The following is a 22,059-nucleotide window of genomic DNA, read 5'->3' on the forward strand; positions in this document are numbered from 1 at the left end:
CGTAAGCAAGTTACTTACCACACAGCCACTCCTATATATATATATATGACATTTTTCATGTGAACCAAAGAGAAAAAATATGAGATAGATATGGTATATAATTTTTTTTTTGTGCAGGGGTTCCTTGAGACATGTAATTTATTTTAAGGGTTACGCAAGGATAAAAAGGGTCAAGAAACACTGCTCTACATGGTTGCTCCACCTGCCTGGAATTACTCTGAAGTCACCTTACCAACTGAAAAACAGAAATACACTTTGAACAATATTTCCCTAGGTATACTAGGTATTATCACAAGACTGGATGGCCATGGCTGGAACCTCAAGACTATTGATTAGGGTTAAACAACAACAGCACCAGCTCCAGCAAGGTTTGAACTTATGACATCTGATGAGTTACCCACCACTTTACTATCAAAAGCCACTACGCACGTCTGTTTAATTCACTTATTTTATTTAAAATAACATCATTCTTCTTTGTTTAATACAACAGAACGTTGACCTTTGATGATAAAGAAAAAAGAAAATTTCTTTTGTTATGTAAATGAAATGAGAAGTACATGAAAAGGATTTTTTTTTCTTTCCTTCTTAACTTTGCAAATTGGTGAATTAGCAAATTTATCTGCTCAGAAATAATTTACACTCGACACATTCAGGATCATTGAAAAACAGTTGTATGAAAATATATATGAATAGAAAATATAAGCTTCAAGGAGACATTATTGCAAAAAAAATGTTCAACAGTTCTTCAGCATAAGAAATACTTTGCTCATTCCAGGAATGTCATCTCTGGGCCAGATCTATTTTGGGTCTTAAAGCTGACATCGTTATTAGAATGGCTTCCTGAAACCAAAAAAAAAAAAAAAAAAGAGTGGAAGTAGTACAAAAGTCAGTTCAAAGTTGAACTCATGTTTATATAAATACTTGCATACCGTGTATAGTTACACAGTTTCTATATCGTTAAAACTTATTAACCATCTTTTATAAGTCATCATCATCATCATCATTTAACATCCATCTGCCATGTTATTCCCATCACCCGCTTAATTTGCTGATTCAGTGAAGGGTGACTTTTTTTCCCCCCCATTATCACAGTAAAGTCTGCCACAAACTCCATCCTACTATGGAATGCAGTGCTTACTCATTCACCTTGTTCAACTCAAATATTTCAGTGGATTTTACTCAAGGAATATAGGTCAATAAAATAGTTGACAAATCATCACCATCATCATTATCATTGTTTAACATCTGTTTTCCATGCTGGCATGGGTTGGACGGTTTGACTGAGGTCTCCAATCTAATCTGGCAAAGTTTCTACAGCTGGATGCCCTTTCTAACGCCAACCACTCCAGGCACTTAATTATTTTTATTGATTCTACACCAGCTTCAAGTAAAAGTTACATCACTGAGTGAAACGAGTACAGCACAGCTTCAATAGCAGAATGGGAAATTGTTGATATTACAAGCCAACAGATTTAAGCACTTAGTCCACTCTGTAAAATGGTTGGAATTAGGAAGGGCATATAAAAAAATTTCCATTTGATATTTATTTTGATGTTGATTTCAAGTACATCAATATCAAAATAAATATCAAATGGAAATTGTAGTTGTGATACCTGTGCCAGTGGCACATAAAAAGCACCATCTGAACGTGGCTGATGCCAGCGCCACCTTGACTGTCTTCCATGCCGGTGGCATGTAAAAAGCACCAACCGATCGTGCCCACTGCCAGCCTCCCCTGGCAACTGGTGCTGGTGGCACATAAAAAGCATCCACTACACTCACAGAGTCGTTGGCGTTAGGAAGGGCATCCAGCTGTAGAAACACTGCCAGATCAGACTGGAGCCTGGTACAGCCCCCTGGCTTCCCAGACCCCAGTCGAACCGTCCAACCCATGCTAGCTTGGAAAACGGACGTTAAACGATAATGATGATGGTCTAGCCATAGAAACCATTCCAAAGCAGCCAATGAAGCCAGGTATGGCTCCTGGCCTTGCCAGATCCTGACACTAAAATGTAGAACCCATGCCTGAATGGAAGGAAGACAGTAAATGATGATGATGATGTGCACGGCCCAGCCACACCCTCAGCACATTAGTGATCAGCCCCTCATGGCAACTAGCATTACACATCAAATGGATCAAGCTCAAATCCCGTTTCTCTTTACCCTCCACATATCTTCAGCATCCAACATCCATCCATCCTCAACAGGCTGCACCATGCTTCATACAGACTTTCTTTCACACACACAAAAAAAAAAAGAAACCATTTGTTACAAACAGAAGTGGAAATTCCATTAATGTTTTCAACACATTGTCTTTGCTGCCACAACCAGCAGTCAACAGGGTTAGCTATCAACTCCATGCAATGAGTCACCCAGGTTGTTTTTCACTAAACTTCATGATTGCTCTCACAGTCAACTACTTACTTCTGTACAGTTCTATATTTTAGAGATGAGGAATTATGTACATTATGTACATTATTTACGTTTGACAGATATTTGGCCTCATCTTGTTTGTTGTTAACACGTTTCGGCTGATATACCCTCCAGCCTTCATCAGGGGTCTTGGGGAAATTTCAAACCTGAGTTCTCATTCCTAAGGTATTTTTTTTTCAATGTTGTTGTTATTATTATTATTATTATTATTCAGGTTACTGCCTGGAATCAAACTCGGAAGGATAGGAAAATATTAGCTTTATAAGCCCTAAAATTCACTCCATAATTGCCCACAGGCATATTGGCATAGTGGTTAAGAGCGCAGGCTACTAACCCCAAGATTCTGAGTTCGATTCCATGCAGTGACTTGAATAATAATATCGAAAAATACCTTAGGAAGTTTCCCCAAGATACCTGGCTGGAGGGTATATCAGCCGAAACACGTTAACAAATATCCATCAAATGTAAATAATGTACTTACTTCTGTGTTCTATCATACTAGATGGCACTCTGCTACACATTTCACTGTTGAGGACCTAGTTTACTTAAATTACCAGATTATAGAGTGTGGGAGCCAAATGAAGAAATGCCAAAGAGTTGGTTCCTAACTGAAAAGTTATTGCAAAAAAAAAAAGTAAATGTAGCTTCACATTTCATCAAAAGTACTTTCTCTCCACTGGGTCCCATAGTCTATTTGGGGTTGGCTTCTACAGCTGGATGCCCTTCCCAATGTCAACCATTTTACAGAGTGCTCCACTGGGTGATTTCTACATGGCACAGGCACACAGTGCAGTTTGTAAAGTGGTTGGCATTAGGAAGGGCATCAAGCTGTAGAAGCCACGTCAAAAAATGGTAAATATAAGCAAGATATGGACCCTGACCCCCTTCAACCAGTATAATGAAAAAAAAAAAGATTATTGTGTTTCTATGCCTTCTACCATTATTAAAAAAAACCATTGTGACTTGCAAACAAAACAGGAGCAGCAAGGATGGAAATATTTTCAAAAAAGAGATAAAAACAACTACAAAACATCTCAATAGATTCTTTAATCGTCATCATCATCATCATCGTTTAATGTCCATTTTCCATGCTGGCATGGGTTGGACGGTTTGACTGAAGCTGACAAGGCCAGGAGCTGCACCAGATTCCGATTGTCTGTTTTGGCATAGTTTATATAGGTAGATGTCCTTCCTAACGCCAACCACTTCACAAAGTGTACTAGGCTTTTGCATGACACCAGCACAGGTGCCTTTTCATGGCAATGACACGAGTGCTTTTTATGTGGCACTACTTTTTACATGGCACCAAGACCAGATAAGCAATTATAAAAAAGTTGATTCTGAAATACAGTTAGCTGAAAAGACAGGCTTCAAATAAATTAAATTAAATTAAAAATATATTCCCATAATATGCCGTTTGCCAGACTCGTCTGATACCTGTAGCGCCGCCCCAACTGGCCTCGTGCCAGTGGCACGTAAAAAGCACCATCCATTCGTGGCCATTGCCAGCCTCGCCTGGCCCTTGTGCCAGTGGCACATAAAAAGCACCATCCAATTGTGGTTGTTTGCCAGACTCGTCTGGCACGTAAAAAGCACCCACTACACTCATGGAGTGGTTGGCGTTAGGAAGGGCATCCAGCTGTAGAAACTCTGCTAGATCAAACTGGGCCTGGTGCAGCCTTCTGGCTTCCCAGACCCCAGTTGAACCGTCCAACCCATGCTAGCATGGAAAGCAGACGCTAAACGATGATGATGATGATTCCCATAAAATGATTTCCCTCAAATGTACTCCTTTCAGAAAGCTGTAATTGGCCCTTCAGAGCCGTGTCTGATAATAAAAGCCCCAAGAATGGAGATTGTTATTGTGTGAAGGGGGTAAAAAGAAAGAAAGAAAGAATAAAAGGAAAAAAATTACCTCTGTACGTATTGTACGACTTCCTTGGTTTGGACAGGTGTTCAAATAATAGTGAAATAAGTATCTAGGGTTATCCACTGTTAATTTGGCGTCAGCTTCCAGACTAGCTTCCAGGCCTTGTAAGCCACCAAACACCACCAAAGCATGCCTAGATGACAGTCAAATAACAAGAGGAATAAAAATAATAGCTCCCTTAATGATAATGGAATGGTGTCATATATTAATTATAATTCTTTTTTTTTTTTCTGTAATAGGTATTTAGATATGAATTTGTATAACTAGATCAAAATAGAAAACTGGACGTGTTGAAAAGAACAGGTACTTCTCTCATGAGATTTTCGTATATATATATTAACAATGGTGTGGAGAAGTACAACATAATTAAAATGGTAAGTCAGGAACACTGCATTGATCTCTACTGCAAAAGTAGAATCTCTTAGAAGAAAATTTGTGAAATCTCGGCTTCATAGGAATATTGAACCCATTCTAGTATCATTTTTATGACAAAAATGTGAATGGTTTAGCATCATAACAAGTGATTACAGTAAACTATAGAATGAAAGTAGACAGTATGCAAAATACCTTGTTTTCATAAGTCTTGAATTAAAATCTTCCACCAAACCTTAGTCACAATTTATGTTCCTAACACTAACTTAATGATAACTAAGTTATTTTACTAAATTCTTTGTTCATCATCATCATCGTTTAACGTCCATTTTCCATGCTAGCATGGGTTGGACGGTTCGACCGGGGTCTCGGAAGCCAGGAGGCTGCACCAGGCTCCAGTCTGATCTGGCAGTGTTCCTACAGCTGGACGCCCTTCCTAATGCCAACACAGAGCATTTCAAAATAAATACAGTAACATAAGGGTTAAGCTAAATGGTCGTATGAGATGGATGTAGTGAGTTAAACCAATTTTAGCCTATCCTTTGTATATATTTTACCAAGTAGAGAGGGATGAAAGCTAAAGTTTCTGGTCTCAGATATTTGAACTCTGAATCTAGACAGAGAATGGCTTTATCATCTCTGTGGCCTGATGGTTAGGGTGTTGCACTCACAACTGCTAGATTGTGGGTTCAATTTCTGCACTGGGTGGTGCATTGTGTTCTTGAGCAAAATACTTCACTTCGCATTGCTCCAGTCCAACCCAACTGCAATGGACTAGCCTTCCAATCAGGGGAAATGTTGGCCTGCTGCTCGTGCCAGTGGGGTGGCATCATTCAAGAGGTAAAACAATGTGAAGCGCATTGTGACCAGCAATGTATAACAACATCTGATAGTCTGGTCAATACTCTGATACAATAATATATAATAATAATAATAATAATTATAGTTTCTAAAATAGGCACAGGGCTCTAGCACAATAGGGAGGAAGGGGATCAGTGAATATCAACCCTAGTATTTGACTGGTATCTCTATTTTATCAACCTCAGGGGGATGATCAACAAAGTAGAGCTTGACAAGATTCGAACTCAGAATATAAAGAACCACAACAAATGCCACAAGGCATGTTTTTGTGACATGCAAAGGATTCTGCAACCCTTCAACCCTTCAATTTGTTTTATGTTCAAATCAGCCTCTCGCACTAAACCTAATATATCCTTCTAAAATTAAACAATTAGCCTCACAGAAGCAATGACAAGAGACCAAGACCTTTGGAGATATGTTGTGATTGAGAAGACCCAGCAACTAAAATGAGATTGCAGCCATGGCCGATGTCACTGTTGCATGTCCGGCCCATTTAAGAGGACCCTTGATGCATTGGGTGATATGATATGCTTGAGAAGACCTGTTGAGTCAAGTAAAACCAAAGTCATAGCCATGGCCAGTGCCCCCTGACTGGCTCCTGTTCCGGTGGCACATAAAATGCATTATCCGAATGTGGTTGATGCCAGTATCCCCTGACTGACTCCTGTGCCGGTGACATGTAAAAAGTATTATCCAAATGTAATCAATGCCAGGCCGGCTCCCGTGCTGGTGGCATGTAAAAAGTGCCATCCAAAAGTGGCCAATGCCAGTGCCCCATGCCGGTGGCACATAAAAAGCACTATCCTAATGTGATTGATGCCAGGGCCGCCTGACTGGCTCCTGTGCCGGTGGCACGTAAAAAGCACTGACTACACTCTTGGAGTGGTTGGCATTAGGAAGGGCATCCAGTTGTAGAAACATTGCCAGATCAGATTAGAACCTGGTCCAGCTGCTGGCTCTCTCAGTCAAACAGTCCAACCCATGCCAGCATGGAAAATGGGCGTTAAACGATGATGATGATGACATCATTGAAATCTCAAAGGCATGAGGTGAATGCTCGGTTAATTACAAACACCTGAATGCTAAAGAGTTAAATAATTGTTTTTAGCCTAAGAGGCAGATATTTATGACAGGTACTTTTTATTGGCCTTCAAAAGATGAAAGACAAATTTAACCTAGGCCAGGATTTGAAATCAGAATGTAAAAGTATCAAATACCACAAGGTATTTTTGTCCATCGCCTTACCAATTCTACTCTCTACAACCCGTGAGGAACAAGTCCAATGACAGGACTGAAACCATGGATTTCATACTATCTGGTGGCAGCAAGACTAACTGCACTGGACAGTGTAACCACACACATCTCAATGAAATAAAGTGTCTTGCTCAAGGACACAAAACACTGCTGGGAATTGAACTCACAACCTAATAAATGTGAGCCAAATACCCCAACCACTATGCCACACATCTTCACTACCCATAACACATAATAGAGTTATTATATTTCAAAAAGAAGTACAAGACAAACCTAAATTTTTCTAGCTTCAATTCATCAACACTCGTTCCTTTATCAGATGTTCCAATGATGGTGTCGTAACCCTCTTCATAAGGACACTCAGTGATCACAGAGCTCAAGCTATCAGCCATTCTCACAGTATAACCCCAATAAATACCGGCTTCTGTACGGGGAGTTGAGAAAGAAACGGCTGTGCCCTTCAGAATGTTCGTTTCTGAAAAAGTATACGTAAGGATTTACAATCATCAATCTGTATTATTTGTCTTGACACTAATATTTATATTTTATGGGAAAGGATATTACCAAAGCCAATTCAGAAATAAGGAATCATTATTTACATTTGACAGATATTTGTCCTCGTCTTGTTTGTTATTAACACGTTTCGGCTGATATACACTCCAGCCTTCATCTGGTGTCTTGGGGAAATTTCGAACCTGGGTTCTCATTCCTAAGGTATTTTTCGATGTTATTATTATTATTATTATTATTATTATTATTCAGTTCTATATTTAAGAGATGAAGAATTATGTACATTATTTACATTTGACGGATATTAACGTTTCAGCTCCAACCTTCATCAGATGTCTTGGGGAAATCTCAAACCTTCATCAGATGTCTTGGGGAAATTTCAAACCTAGGTTCTCATTCCTAAGGTATTTTTCGATGTTATTATTATTATTATATTATTATTATTATTATTATTCAGTTCTATATTTAAGAGATGAAGAATTATGTACATTATTTACATTTGACGGATATTAACGTTTCAGCTCCAACCTTCATCAGATGTCTTGGGGAAATCTCAAACCTAGGTTCTCATTCCTAAGGTATTTTTCGATGTTATTATTATTATTATTATTATTCAGTTCTATATTTAAGAGATGAGGAATTATGTACATTATTTACATTTGACGGATATTAACGTTTCGGCTGATATACCCTCCAGCCTTCATCAGGTATCTGGGGAAATTTCGAACATTGGTTCTCATTTCCAAGGTAATTTTTGATGTTATTATTATTATTCAGTTCTATATTTAAGAGATGAGGAATTATGTGCATCATTTACATTTAACGGACATTTTTCCTCATCTTTTGTTGTTAACACGTTTCAGCTGATAAACTCTCCAGCTTTCATCAGGTGTCCTGGGGTAATTTCAAACCCTCATTGCTATGGTATTTTTCCGATGTTGTTGTTATCACTATTATTATTATTATTATTATTAAAGTCACTGCCTGGAATTGAACTCAGAATCTTGGGGTCAGTAGCCTGCACTCTTAACCACTGTACTAATATTTATATCTGTATTCAATTAGAACTGTAATACATTAGTGTAAAGCTCTGGCCAGCTGAATCGGCAATTTTAATTCCAGGCTGAAAAGTGACTACTGCCCTTTTTCCTGGGAAAAGGAATGAATGTTGTAACTTTTATCCAGTATTTCCTGAAAATTCTAAAGCTTCATCCCTAAAATGAGGTGTAATGAGGGGGGGGCGTCATTCCAAGGTATCTTTCCTGGCACCGTGTTATAGTGTTGCAACAAATTACATCAAGCAATGGAAATCTTGTAAGAATAATAACAATCCTTAATATAACCAGCCCACTCAAAAAGTACCTTGGATTATAGGGTAACATGCCGTGCTTGAGGAGACCTATTGAGTCAAGTACATCAACATCAAATCATATTACAATCAAATAGAAATTGTGGTTGTGGTCTCTGTGCTGGTGGCACATAAAAAGCACCATCTGGATGTGGTCGATGCCAGCCCCCTTGCCTCAAGGGCTTCTGTGCCATGCCACATAAAAAGCACCATCCAAACATGGCCAATGCCAGCACCGCCTTGACTGGCTCCCGTGCCAGTATCACGTGAAAAGCACCCACTACACTCTCAGAATGGTTGGCATTAGGAAGGTCATCCAGCTGTAGAAACATTGCCAGATCAGACTGGTGCCTGGTGCAGCCTCCATGGCTTTCCAGACCCCAGTCAAACCATCAAACGCATGTCAGCATGGAAAATGGATGTTAAACGATGAATAATAATAATAATAACAATAATAATAATAATCCTTTCTACTAAAGACACAAGACACTTTGAACTGGGACCTGAAGACAGACAAAATGCTGCTAAGCATTTCTCCTGGTGTGCTAATGGTTTTGCCAGCTCACCACTTTTGTAAGAGTAATAAGAATGAATTTATTGCATACAATACTCAGGTGCAGCGCTATTCATCATAAAAAGTAGCCAAAAAGGGCCTGAATGGTACAGAGAATAAATGCACCATAAGTGAACAGTGAATGAGTCATTTAAAATAAAGAGTGGGGTTAGCATCAGGCATACTATAATAATAATGAAATTATTGCATACAGTGCTCAGGTGCACCACAACTTGTCAAAAGTGCGTATAAAGCATATGCAGTAATGTAAAAATGTCTGGAAAGCGAACAGTGTATGAGTCAGATACATGCTTGCGTGTGTATGGAGAGGAGAAAATCAGGTGTAGTGTTGGTGAATCTCAAGGAAGCATACTGTTCATAAATTTCAAGAAGCAACAGCTAACAACTGTTGGGGGTAGTTTATTCCATGCTTTAGAAATTCTGAAGATGTTCCTGAAAGTCATGGGGTCTGTGTTGCTTCTTGATTCTTTAAACATGTCCACAAGCGTTAGTCATATGGAATTCAAAAGAGTGGCCAAGGTTGTCGATGGAAAGATTATGGATAATCTCGTGGGTGTCTGCCAAGTCTGTTGCCAGACATCAGAGCTTTGATGTGTCCATGCCCAGGGATGCAAAGCGTTCAGAGTATGGTAGATGCCCGGCGGTGAGTACACCGTCTGGTCGGATGTTTCTGTAACAGTCAGCAATATAATCGCTTATCTTAGTGTAGCTGGGCAAGGTAGATAACTCTGCTTGCTCCGGTTCGCCCGTCAAGCAGAAAACAAGTTCTATTTTTTTCTCTTCATGGTCAAGTGGCCAGGAACAAGAAAGTTTCTAACAGTAAACCCTGTTTGGGACACAAGAGACTATAATTCATTGAATTGACCTAGTATATCACTGGTATGTACTTTATTTATCTTCTTTGGACAAAAGCAAAACTTGGCTTGTACAGTAATTGATAACAGCAAAATTTTGAAATTCAGATGCTTAAGAGCGCCTCCAGTATACCTTAGTGATTTACCTGCTCTCAAAGAGAACAACAATCATGTCTGACTCGAACCCAAAGCCATTACTCGCCCCATCAGTTGAGTGGTCCTTTATTTTATCAACCCCAGATAAATAAAATGTTACCCTTTTAATTCAATTCCAACAGCATTTCAATAAAGAACACAAAGGGGCAGAATCAAATATGACAAGGTATTCACATTAGTCAGGAACTAAACCAATGGGACTCAACTAGGGTCCATATGACCTTGGGGAGTGGGGGGATTAAGAATCGTTGTTAAAAACTGTGTGCAATAAACTGTTTATACTTCTATAAAACACAATATTTTAACAATTCTTTTATGCAATTTCAAATAATATTTAATTATAGGTGCAGGAGTGGTTGTATGGTAAGAAGCTTACTTCCCAACCACATGGTTCTGGGTTCAGTCCCATTGTGTGGCACCTTGGGCAAGTGTCTTCTACTATAGCCTCAGGCCGACCAAAGCCTTGTGAGTGGATTTGGTAGATGGAAACTGAAAGAAACCTGTTGTATATATATATGTATGTTTAATGTTTGTGTCTGTGTTTGTCCCCCACCATTGCTTGACAACCAATGATGGTGTGTTTACATCCTTGTAACTTAGCAGTTCGGCAAAAGGACCCGATAAAATAAGTACTAGGTTTACAAAGAATAAGTCCTGGAGGAACAAAATCCCATCATAACTGTTGAGGAACTAGCAGAGAAGCTTGGATTTGGTCATTCAACCATTCATCGACACCAGCACAACAAGAAAAACAATTATCTTTGGTTTCAAGACAAAAGGTGTTCTTTCATCAGGATAATGTTCGACCACATACAGCGAGGATGACATTCCAAAGGCTGGAGCAGTTTGAATAGGAAACGATGCCCCAAACACCATATTCACCGGACATTACCCCATCTGATTATCATTTATTCAGCTGTCTTCAAAATCATTTGGACAGAAAAAATGTGAATTCTGTTGACAAGGTCAGAACAGTACTGGAGGAGTATTTTTCATCACGGACAAGTGAATTTTGGAAGAGGGGCCTTTCAAGTTTAACAGATAGATAGAAGAGCATTACAGAAAATAAAGGAGAGTATATTTTAGATTAAAAAATAACTTTGTTTATCTTAATTTTGAAAAATAAAAGTATAAATGCATTATTTATGAGATGACCCAATATTCAGTTCACTTCTGCCAAATGCTATCCATACTCTAAGTCTGAGATTGTAGAGAACAAGAAATATGAAGCTTTGACAACCATATAGTTTCTGTGAATATCAGCAACAACATCGGAGACATTTGGCTGTCTTACGCTTTTTTCAAAAATAAACAAGAGAAGCTAAGAAAATTGGATTTTTTTTTTCCTTCATCAAGAATTGAAACCCAGTCCTGGATTAAGCTTGCCAGGAACTTAACTCCTCCTTTGTGGTTCTCAGTAACACAATGAGAGTAACAACAATGGCTACTGAGCAGAGGAGTGAGTGGAATTATATCCATTTACTGGTATATTACATATACTCACTGGAACGTACGGTATTTAATTTCACAGTTACACGCTGTCCACTGGGAATGGTTTGGTCTACAAGAACTTTCTGAAAAAGAAAGAAAGATTTTCTGAAAGAACTGAAAAAATCTGGTTTCAGGAGTTCATCCCTCATCATCTGTTACACTTCTCACTCCAGCACATTTACCCATCCACCCACTTTTTCTGTCCCTTTATCCTATTCTCTTTGTATTCTCACATCCATCTCTCTAAACGGGCAGGCCATGTAAGGGACACCAGCACCTGTTCCTTTATCTTACTTTCATATCCCTCAATACTACACCCCACTCAGTTGAGGAGTCTTGTCTCACAGGTACTTAGTCATCATCATCATTTAATGTCCGCTTTCCATGAGGTCTGGAGAGCCAGAAGCCTGCACAAGGCTCCAATCTGACCTGGCGAAGTTTCTACAGCTGGATGCCCTTCCTAACGCCAACCACTCCAAGAGTGCAGTGGGTGCTTTTTACGTGCCACTGGCATGAGGGCCAGTCAAGCAGTTCTAGCAACGACCATGCTCAAAAGATGTTTTTTACATGCCACCTGCATGGGAGCAAGTCTGGCGGCACTGGCAACAACCACGCTCAAATATTCTTTTTCACTTGCCACCAGCAACGATCACACTCAATCATGACGCTGGCAACAATCATGCTCAAATGGTGCTTTTTACATGTCACCGGCACCAATACTAATAACAAAAAGCACCCAACAGACTCTGTGAAGTGGTTGGCATTAAGAAAGGCATCCAGTTGCAGGAACCATGCCAAGGAAAAAGGGATATCAAATGATGGTGGCGATAATCCAACAAAGGATCATTATGCTTCCAATAACCATTCATTATGTCAGCAATATACATTTAGCTTGAAACAGGTATTCCTTAACTGAACATTGAAAACTAAATGTACATCTTATTCAAGATAACGTCACTTGATTTGTTACCAGCATATTACTGGTATTTATATTGGGACACACAAAATTTGAGTGCAATTGGTTTTGCACCCAAAACAATGACAAAAATAAACATTGCAGAAAATCTGATCTCATACAAAAGGCTTGTGAAGCTAAGGAGCTGGACTACGAATCATAAGATCGTCTGTTCAAATCTTACTGCAGCCCTTCTGTTAAACCCCTGGGTAAAGCATTCGGCAAATTTCATTTATTCCTTTCAGGTACAGCATTTCTGTAGTAAAATAGATACGACACAGCTTTCAAAAGATATTTTCTCCTCACGAAAACATCCCATATGTTAAAATAGGAATAATCGATGCTAAACATTACCTTTTTCAGACCCACATCCACCAGACTGCCTCTGCCAGGTTCCGAAGATTCACTATGAACTACCCCTTCTCGATATATACTCTCTTCACCAACAGACATATGATGTGGAGAGGCTACAGGATTTAAGACACCTGGAAAATAAAGAGAGAAGGTAGAAGCAATGACACATGTAGCGCTCTGCATTAAGTCATCATCATCATCATTTAACGTCTGCTTTCCATGCTAGCATGGGTTGGACGATTTGGCTGAGGTCTGGCAAACCAGACTCCAATCTGATCTGGCAGAGTTTCTACAGCTGGATGCCCTTCCTAACGCCAACCACTCCGAGAGTGTAGTGGGTGCTTTTACGTTCCACCAGCACAAGGGCCAGTTTGGTGGTACTGGCAACGGCCACGCCCAAATGGTGCTTTTCATGTGCCACCTGCACAGGAGCCAGTCCAGCAGCACTGGCAACGACCTTGCTTGAATGTTTCACGTGCCACCAGCACACGTGCTAGTAAGGCGACGCGGTAATCTTAATGCAGCCCTTCTGTTAAACCCCTGGGTCAATAGCTTGTATTTAAATTACTGTCGTTGTATTGAGCTGGTGGCACATAAAAAACACCCATTACACTCTGAGAGCGGTTGGCATTAGGAAAGGCACTCAGCTGTAAAAACTTTGCCAAATCAGATTGGAACTTGAATCAGACCCCAGTTTTCAGTCAAACCATCCAGCTCATGCCAGCATGGAAAGTGGACTTAAGGTGATGAAGATAAATTTAACTTTCAATATTTCAATTTATCTGTTTACAGCCCTCATAACTTAGTGCTTCAGCTAAAGAGACTGATAGAATAAGTAAAAAATAAATACTGAGTATCAATGAAACCCTTTAAGGGTGAATAAGAGATAAAGAAGATGGCATTTTGGGTTCTTCCTCTACTAGCAAAAAGTACTTTAAAACTTCCATTAACTGAGAAGGTTTTGATACCCTCAGACCAAAGTAGAGGCTTCCACACAGTTTCTGTCTCTTAAAATACGCTTACATAGCTTGAGTCAATTGATAGACTAAGATAGAAGGCATTGGTCCAAGGTCCTGCAGGGTTTGATTGAAACTAGAACCCTGTGGCGACACAGGAAACTCGTTAACCTCACAGCCAAGCTTGGACTCCAATTAAGGAAGACTGAAAGCTATAACAACAACACCAACAACAATTGCTTCACCAGTAAATAAATCTCTAAATTCACAAAACAAAAAAAAAAACCATTACAACATGCCTCGAAAAGCATTGATAAAATGGATATGAAACAAAACGATAAAAGAAATGGGAACATAGGCGTAGGAGTGGCTGTGTGGTGAGTAGCTTGCTTATGAACCACATGATTCCGGGTTTAGACCCACTGCGTGCACCTTGGGCAAGTGTCTTCTACTATAGCCTCGGTCCGACCAAAGCCTTGTGAGTGGATTTGGTAGACGAAAACTGAAAGAAGCCCGTCGTGTATATATATATATATATATATATATATATATCTCATCATCATATATATATATATATATATATATATATATATATATGCGTGTATGTGTATATGTTTCTGTGTCTGTGTTTGTCCCCCTTCCCCCCAACATTGCTTGACAACCGTTGCTGGTGTGTTTACATCCCTGTAACTTAGCGGTTCGGCAAAAGAGACCGATAGAATAACTACTAGGCTTACAAAGAATAAGTCCTGGGGTCGATGTGCTCGACTAAAAGGCGGTGCTCCAGCATGGCCGCAGTCAAAAGACTGAAACAAGTAATAGAGTAAAAAGAGTATCTCACCTGCATATTGAAGATCACTATGTCTGGGAAACAGCTGTTTGCGAATATACTGCGGACATTCCAGGTACTGTAGGAGCCGACCAAAGAGGTGGTTGGAATCTGCCTTAAACCCTCCAGATGCATTTCTAAGGATAAAACAGAATGCGCATAAGCAGAGTTGCTGTAGTATGGCTACAAAAATCCTAACAGAAACCTTTGTTGCAAATGAAAGGAAATTATTCTAGGCTTTTAGAGAGTAAGAATCAAGTTGTGATCCCTGTGCCGGTGGCACGTAAAAAGCACCATCCGAACGTGGCCGATGCCAGCGCCACCCTGACTGGCTTCCGTGCCGGTGGCACGTAAAAAGCACCCACTACACTCACGGAGTGGATGGCGTTAGGAAGGGCATCCAGCTGTAGAAACACTGCCAGATCAGACTGGAGCCTGGTGCAGCCTCCTGGCTTCCCAGACCCCGGTTGAACCGTCCAACCCATGCTAGCATGGAAAACAGACATTAAACAATGATGATGATAATGTTTATGAAAGAGTGTGGAAACATAAAGTGTATACCTAATGTGAGGTGATATATATCTCCATGTACATAAAAAACACCTGTGCTGGTGCCACATGTAAAGCACCCAAGCTGGTGTCACATATGAAGCCCTGGTGCTGATGCGACATAAAAAGCACTGGCTATGGTGCCACATAAGAAGTACCCAGTACACTCTGTACAGTGGTTGGCATAGGAAAGGCAGCCAGTCATAGAAAACAAGCCAAGACAGACAATTATAGCCTGGTGTAACTCTCCAACATGGGCAAATGGTGGACAGTCTGCCAACACACAGTTCACACGGGATATAATTAAAGTGGATTTCTACTTTAATTCACCATCCTTAGAGATTACCAACATTTCATTTTTGGTTCTTCCTCTCCATAGAATTAAAATGATGCATTAAAATTTTTAGTCTTGAATTCCAAACAACATTACTGAGAACGTGACAGTACATATACTAAGAAGATTAGCATGACCCCAGCGCAAGGATGACACGCAAATTCATGAAGTGTTCCATATTTTTATCGTTGCCAGTGCCGCCAGACTGGCTTCGTGCAGGTAGCACGTAAAAACACCTTTGAGCGTGGTCATTGCCAGAACCGACTGACTGGCCCTTGTGCTGGTAGCACATAAAAGCACTCACTACACACTCGGAGTGGTTGACGTTAGGAGGGGCATGCAGCAGTAGAAACTTTGCCAGGTCTGATTGAGCCGAGTGCAGCCTCCTGGCTCGCCAGTGCTCAGTCAAACCGTCCAACCCATGCCAGCATGTAACATGGACGTTAAACGATGATGATATAAAATGCACCATGTGAACGTAGTCAATGCCAGTGCCCCCTGTCTGGCTCCCATGCCGGAGGCATGTAAAAAGCACCGTCCAAACATGGTCGATGCCAGATGCTTTTTACATGCCAAATCACTAATCAAATTAATGATAACAGTAATGATTAGGTTGACAATAATAATAATAATAATTAAGAATATAAAACTCACCTGTCACTGTGTTTTCTTTCATCAAAGACAACAATTTCATCAACATTAAAGATCACAGCTGCACGAGCCACCTGCAATCAACACAATGTACATGAAAATATTTAAAAGAGTTGCACAATATATGCTGGTGATGGTGCACATTCTATAGTATAAATCACAGCAAATTCTACAAGTCTTGAGTGTACATAACTAGCAGAATCTTTATTCGTAGTGTTCTGGTGCCACATGAAAAGCACTAGTGATGGTGTCATATAAAAAAATAGCACCGAGTACACTCTGTAAAGTGGCTGGCAGCAAGAACAGCATCCAACTGTAGAAAATAGACTATGGAATCTGGCGTGGCTCCCGTCAAACTGTCCAATCCATGCCAGCATGGAAAGCAGACATACGATGACGATAATGATGATTACACCCCCAGCAGATCAAGCTTGCCTAATTTCTTTCCTGCCTTTGCAAAGTTTCTGCATTCAATGGCTGTGTTTCACCCCCATGCAATATTACGCTTCACACACAAGCATCATATAATCTGCTCTTCACTTAGAGGGAGAAACCTTTTGTTGCTTACAGATTAACCCTTTCGTTACTGTATTTATTTTGAGATGCTCTGTGTTTCTTTCAATTAATTTAAATATAACAAAGAATTTAGTAAAATAACTTTGTTGTCATTAAGCTAATGTTAGGAACATAAATTGTGACTAAGGTTTGGTGGAAGATTTTAATTCAAAACTTATGAAAACAAGACATTTGAACTCAGAGCCAGTTTCAGCCGAGTCGGTATCAAAAGGGTTAAGAATTGTTTCTCTATTATATATTTTAACCCTTTCGTTACCACGTTTCTGTTGAGATACTCTGTGTTTCTTTAAAATAACTTAGTTATCATTAAGCTAAAGGTTTGGTGGAAGATTTTAATTCAGAACTTATGAAAACAAGACATTTGTACTCAGAGCCAGAGCCAGTTTCAGCCGAGTCGGTATCAAAAGGGTTAAGAATTGTTTCTCTATTATACCCTTTCATTACTGTATTTATTTTGAGATGCTCTGTGTTTCTTTCAATTACTTTAAATATAACAAAGAATTTAGTAAAATAACTTAGTTATCATTCAGCTAGTGTTAGGAACATAAATTGCAACTAAGGTTTGGTGGAAGATTTTAATTCAAAACTTATGGAAACAAGACATTTGTACTTCAGAGCCAGAGCCAGTTTCAGCTGGGTTGGTATCAAAAGGGTTAAGAATTGTGCCTCTATTATATATTTTAACCCTTTCGTTACCACATTTCTGTTGAGATGCTCAGTGTTTCTTTCAATTAATTTTAAATATAACAAAGAATTTAGTAAAATAACTTCGTTGTCATTAAGCTAGTGTTAGGAACATAAATTGTGACTAAGGTTTGGTGGAAGATTTTAATTCAGAACTTATGAAAACAAGACATTTGTACTCAGAGCCAGAGGCCGGTTCCAGCCAGGTTGGTAACGAAAGGGTCAAAGCTTTGTGAGTAGATTTAGTCAACAGAAACGGAAAGACACTTGTTGCAAATGTGCCTGTGCATGTGTGTGTGTGCACGTGTCCCCACTTCACAACTGGTGTCTGTGTGTTTACATGTCCATAACTTAGCTGTTATGGAGAATAAGTGCTGGGCATTAAAAATTAAATACCGGAATCAATTCATTCAACTAAAAATGCTTCAAGGCGATGCCCCAGCATGGCCACAATTATTTCATTTATCTTTTACTTAAACGATAAAAGAAATAACAATAGTATATTGTCTTTCAAAGAATCTTCAGTCCAATATTTCTTTCTAAACAAATCATATTTCTTTTTTTCCAATTTAATTTTTATATTTCATAGATTTGTCCTACCTGGCCAACTAAATATGTCCGAAGAACGGCAGCCTGGGCATTATCCAAAATTGATCCAGGCAAAGCAATGGTCAGAGTATATGACCGGCCTGCAAAAAGTAAAACAAAGAAATAATTATAGCTCACACACATACAATTGCATATGGTGTAGGGATTAGGATAGTTGGCTTTCACCCTAGCAACCTGGGTTCAATTCTCATCATGGGAATATAATTTTTGTCCAATCCATGCCAGCAAGGGAAATGAACATTAAATGATGAAGATGATGACACATTTGAAAAGAGTTTGCTGGCATGGGTTGGACGAGGTTAATAATAACTTCTTACAAAACATCTGTTCAGTTTACAAAATGACCAAATTTATAATTATCATGGCAACAAGGTAAAACACATTAAAAAATTAAATTCTAAAACAAATCAACACCAAATATTAAAAAAAAATATGAAAGACGGAATAAACAATGAGATTCAGCACCATCCGTTCGTGTCCGTTGCCAGCCTCGCCTGGCCCCCATGCCGGTGACACGTAAAAGCACCATCCGTTCGTGGCCATTTGCCAGCTCTGTCTGGCACCTGTGCGGGTGGCACGTAAAAAGCACCCACTACACTCACAAAGTGGTTGGCGTTAGGAAGGGCATCCAGCCGTAGAAACACTGCCAGATCTGACTGGGCCTGATGAAGCCTTCCAGCTTCACAGACCCCAGTTGAACCGTCCAACCCATGCTAGCATGGAAAACGGACGCTAGATGATGATGATGATGATTCAGCAAAACTTTTAAACTAAATGTAGCATCGAAATCTTTTACAAAAAATTTCTCGCTACTTTTAAATTTGAAGATTGCATGTTTTCAATATAACATTTTAGAGAATGATTTATAATGACCATTACAAAAAATCATTAAACTTCTTTTTCTTGATCAATAGCATCTGTACCAAAAATCAAGCCAAGAAATGCTGAACCTACTCAAAAATAACAGCAAGAATATAAAGTTTCAGCAACAGATCATTTTAGTAGTTTTAATTCTACAACCTTTGCCATCATTTTTTTCTTTATTTTTGGTATTTGTATTTAATTCTTCTGATTCTGTAGCTTTCTTTGTTGTTTTTTCTTGTGTTTTCATTTTTTCCAGTAATTCTTTTTCCTTCGGTTCATCTAAAAATACAAAAAGGAAAACAAACATAAAAAAAAACAAAAGAATTAGTCGTAATGGCATTCAGATTATCTCTCATACTCCAACCTCTCACCTGGGACACAGCACTTCTCCCAGTTGAGATTTTCTTGTCTGGCAAGCTGTGTGACGACCCTGCAGGTACTGATACCACTTAAAAAAGCACCTGTGCTAGCGTCACATAAAAAGCACCCAGTACACTCTTTAAAAATGTTAGGAAGGGTATCCAGACATAGAAACCATGTGAAAATGAACGACAGGAGCCTGGTGCAGCCCTCTTGCTTGTCAGCTCATCAGGTCATCCAACCCATGCCAGCATGGAAAATAGACATATGATGATACATCAACAGTCAGAAATTTTTTTGTTTGTCTGTCTCAGTAAGGCCTCCTACCTCAGGTAGCAGATATTCAAATCTAACAGAAAGGCATGTAAAAATAATGATTCTAAGGAAAGGTTTAATAAAAGCATTGATGGGACATTGAAAATTAGTGAGTAAATCGCCACATTATTTGACTTTTAATCTGTTGTTCTGTTTCTTTACTGAAACTCTGAGGTAAGCAGTGATAGCCTCAGGCTGGTGTCAATGACCCCTATTAGAGCTCAAACGAGTTTGAATTTCAAAGAGATGGGATAAGCTTTCTCTACTTAAGATTGTAGGAGTTGATCGATGAAGAGTTGGATTTTCAAGCTGCCATTACACAGGAGAACAGGTATATTAACAGATTGCTCACCTGTGACATGTAACAGCAGAAACATTGAGAAAAGTTAAAACATTTTGCAAACCATAAGATTCCATATCCAAACGCCTGTACTTTGAAAAACACCTCACTAGAGTTGGTATAAAGGTAAGACAACAGATTATCTATGGCACCGCAGATAGAGGAAGATAGAAACAACAACATAAAGATGGAATTCAATACATTTGATGGATTACTTCTTGGATCATCAATCTCGTGAAACTCATTCCACATTCTAAATCAGCCCTGTAAGCTAACAGGGCACTCATTACTCTTAGAATAGTTACCACCTTCAGCAGAAAATTGTAATTCTTCATGATATCTATTTTAAGATGGGGTAGATTGGGTTAGTGTTTGTGTCAGCACAAAACCAGCAGAGTAGTCTGTGGTCTGTAGCTAAAATAGTGGAATAATCTATCTAGCAAGAAACTTTATAGAGTAATCTCCCTTTAATAAGTCTCTCCGAAGATTCTACTCCATGCGAAGTATTTCTTAATTATTCAAGAAGCTTTGCATTTCTATTAGAAGTTTCTAGAACGTCTAGCATTCCATTAATAAAAACAGCTTGCTAACCCTGCTCTTCACTTCTTAGACTTAGAGCCATTCATATCGTTGCTGTGTCCATCTATTTCTCTACGCTACGTGACTGAAAACCACCACTTAGCTGTTATTTCTGCATTTCTGAACTTCCTTGCATAGATTACTTCATTCAACTAAATTCTACATTTTGATTATATTTCATGAACAACCAATGAATAAAATATATTTTCATGTAGTAAATATATAGTTCTTAAATTTATTCTTCTTCTTTGTAAGAATTCTTCTAATAATATACACGCAGCCAGTTCAATACTTGATGATGATGATGATGATACTGAACATATATACACACAACACCAGTAATACAATGCAAACCCCTGGGCCTTAAGCTACAAGTCTGACATCCAACTACAACTCTCCATGAACGAAGAAAAGACAATTATGATATCAATGTTGTGGAATATGTGGATACATTCATATAAAATCAATGAAGCTATATATACATATCATCTAACTGTCTGGATGTTTTGTTGTCCCTTTTTTATATCATCTAACTGTCTGGATGTTTTGCATTCTTGTCCTATTTTTTGTAATCCTTTTTATATATATACTAGCAGTATCGCTAGCGTTGCTCGAGTTTGTAAGGGAAATAACTATATAAGCATTTTTAGAGATGTAAAGTATAATAGCCATCTCAATATGGCTAACCACAAAGGGGAGTATTACTGTAGCTTGTTACGTTCTGACATTTAATAATAAATTTTTAGAGAGTTACTTCCCTTATATATACCAAAAATGCATTAAAAATGGGAAAAATTAATGGTAAATTTTTTTTAAATCGTAGACTCATCGTAGATGCGCGCTAATACCCAGAAGGGCTCGATATGAATCACGACTATAAGATACCCAGTTTTGGTTAAACTGCACCACAATATGTGGGAGTAGTTAGGAATCTAAATCGTAGGAGACAGACAGCACACAACCTCACTTTTATATATAAAGATATATACATATCCAGTTTGAACAAGCAGCTTGTAAGTGTTTTTATCTATTTTTTCATTATTATTCTACCTCACACTTCCATTGAATATCATTTATTTTTCATCAACTACTTTGGACATGACTAAATATAAACAACAGAATATTGTTATAAAATTGTATGCAAGTAAATATATATATACTCTTTACTCTCTTTTACTTGTTTCAGTCATTTGACTGCGGCCATGCTGGAGCACCGCCTTTTTAGTCGAGCAAATCGACCCTGGGACTTATTCTTTGTAAGCCCAGTACTTATTCTATCGGTCTCTTTTGCCGAACCGCTAAGTGACGGGGACGTAAACAC

General features: G+C 38.9%; 1 protein-coding gene and 1 pseudogene across 1 annotated transcript in view; one reads left to right on the forward strand and one right to left on the reverse strand.

Moving 5' to 3' along the window:
- Positions 1–577: 577 nt before the first annotated feature.
- The window catches only part of LOC115224465 (putative methyltransferase C9orf114 homolog), a 30,352-nt gene continuing 8,870 nt past the window's right edge, over positions 578–22,059 (reverse strand). The window contains exons 4-12 of the mRNA XM_036500729.1: positions 19,301–19,423; positions 18,272–18,360; positions 16,415–16,485; positions 14,890–15,014; positions 13,093–13,223; positions 11,797–11,866; positions 7,124–7,325; positions 4,349–4,496; positions 578–840 (exon numbers count right to left, since the gene is read on the reverse strand). Coding sequence (XP_036356622.1) covers positions 781–840; positions 4,349–4,496; positions 7,124–7,325; positions 11,797–11,866; positions 13,093–13,223; positions 14,890–15,014; positions 16,415–16,485; positions 18,272–18,360; positions 19,301–19,423 — 1,019 coding nt within the window. The 3' untranslated portion in view covers positions 578–780. The remainder of the gene's footprint in view (positions 841–4,348; positions 4,497–7,123; positions 7,326–11,796; positions 11,867–13,092; positions 13,224–14,889; positions 15,015–16,414; positions 16,486–18,271; positions 18,361–19,300; positions 19,424–22,059) is intronic.
- Positions 15,867–15,944, forward strand: LOC115208845 (annotated as a pseudogene).

This window comes from Octopus sinensis, linkage group LG2 (assembly GCF_006345805.1).
Source record: "Octopus sinensis linkage group LG2, ASM634580v1, whole genome shotgun sequence".
NCBI classification, from domain to species: Eukaryota; Metazoa; Mollusca; class Cephalopoda; order Octopoda; family Octopodidae; genus Octopus; species Octopus sinensis.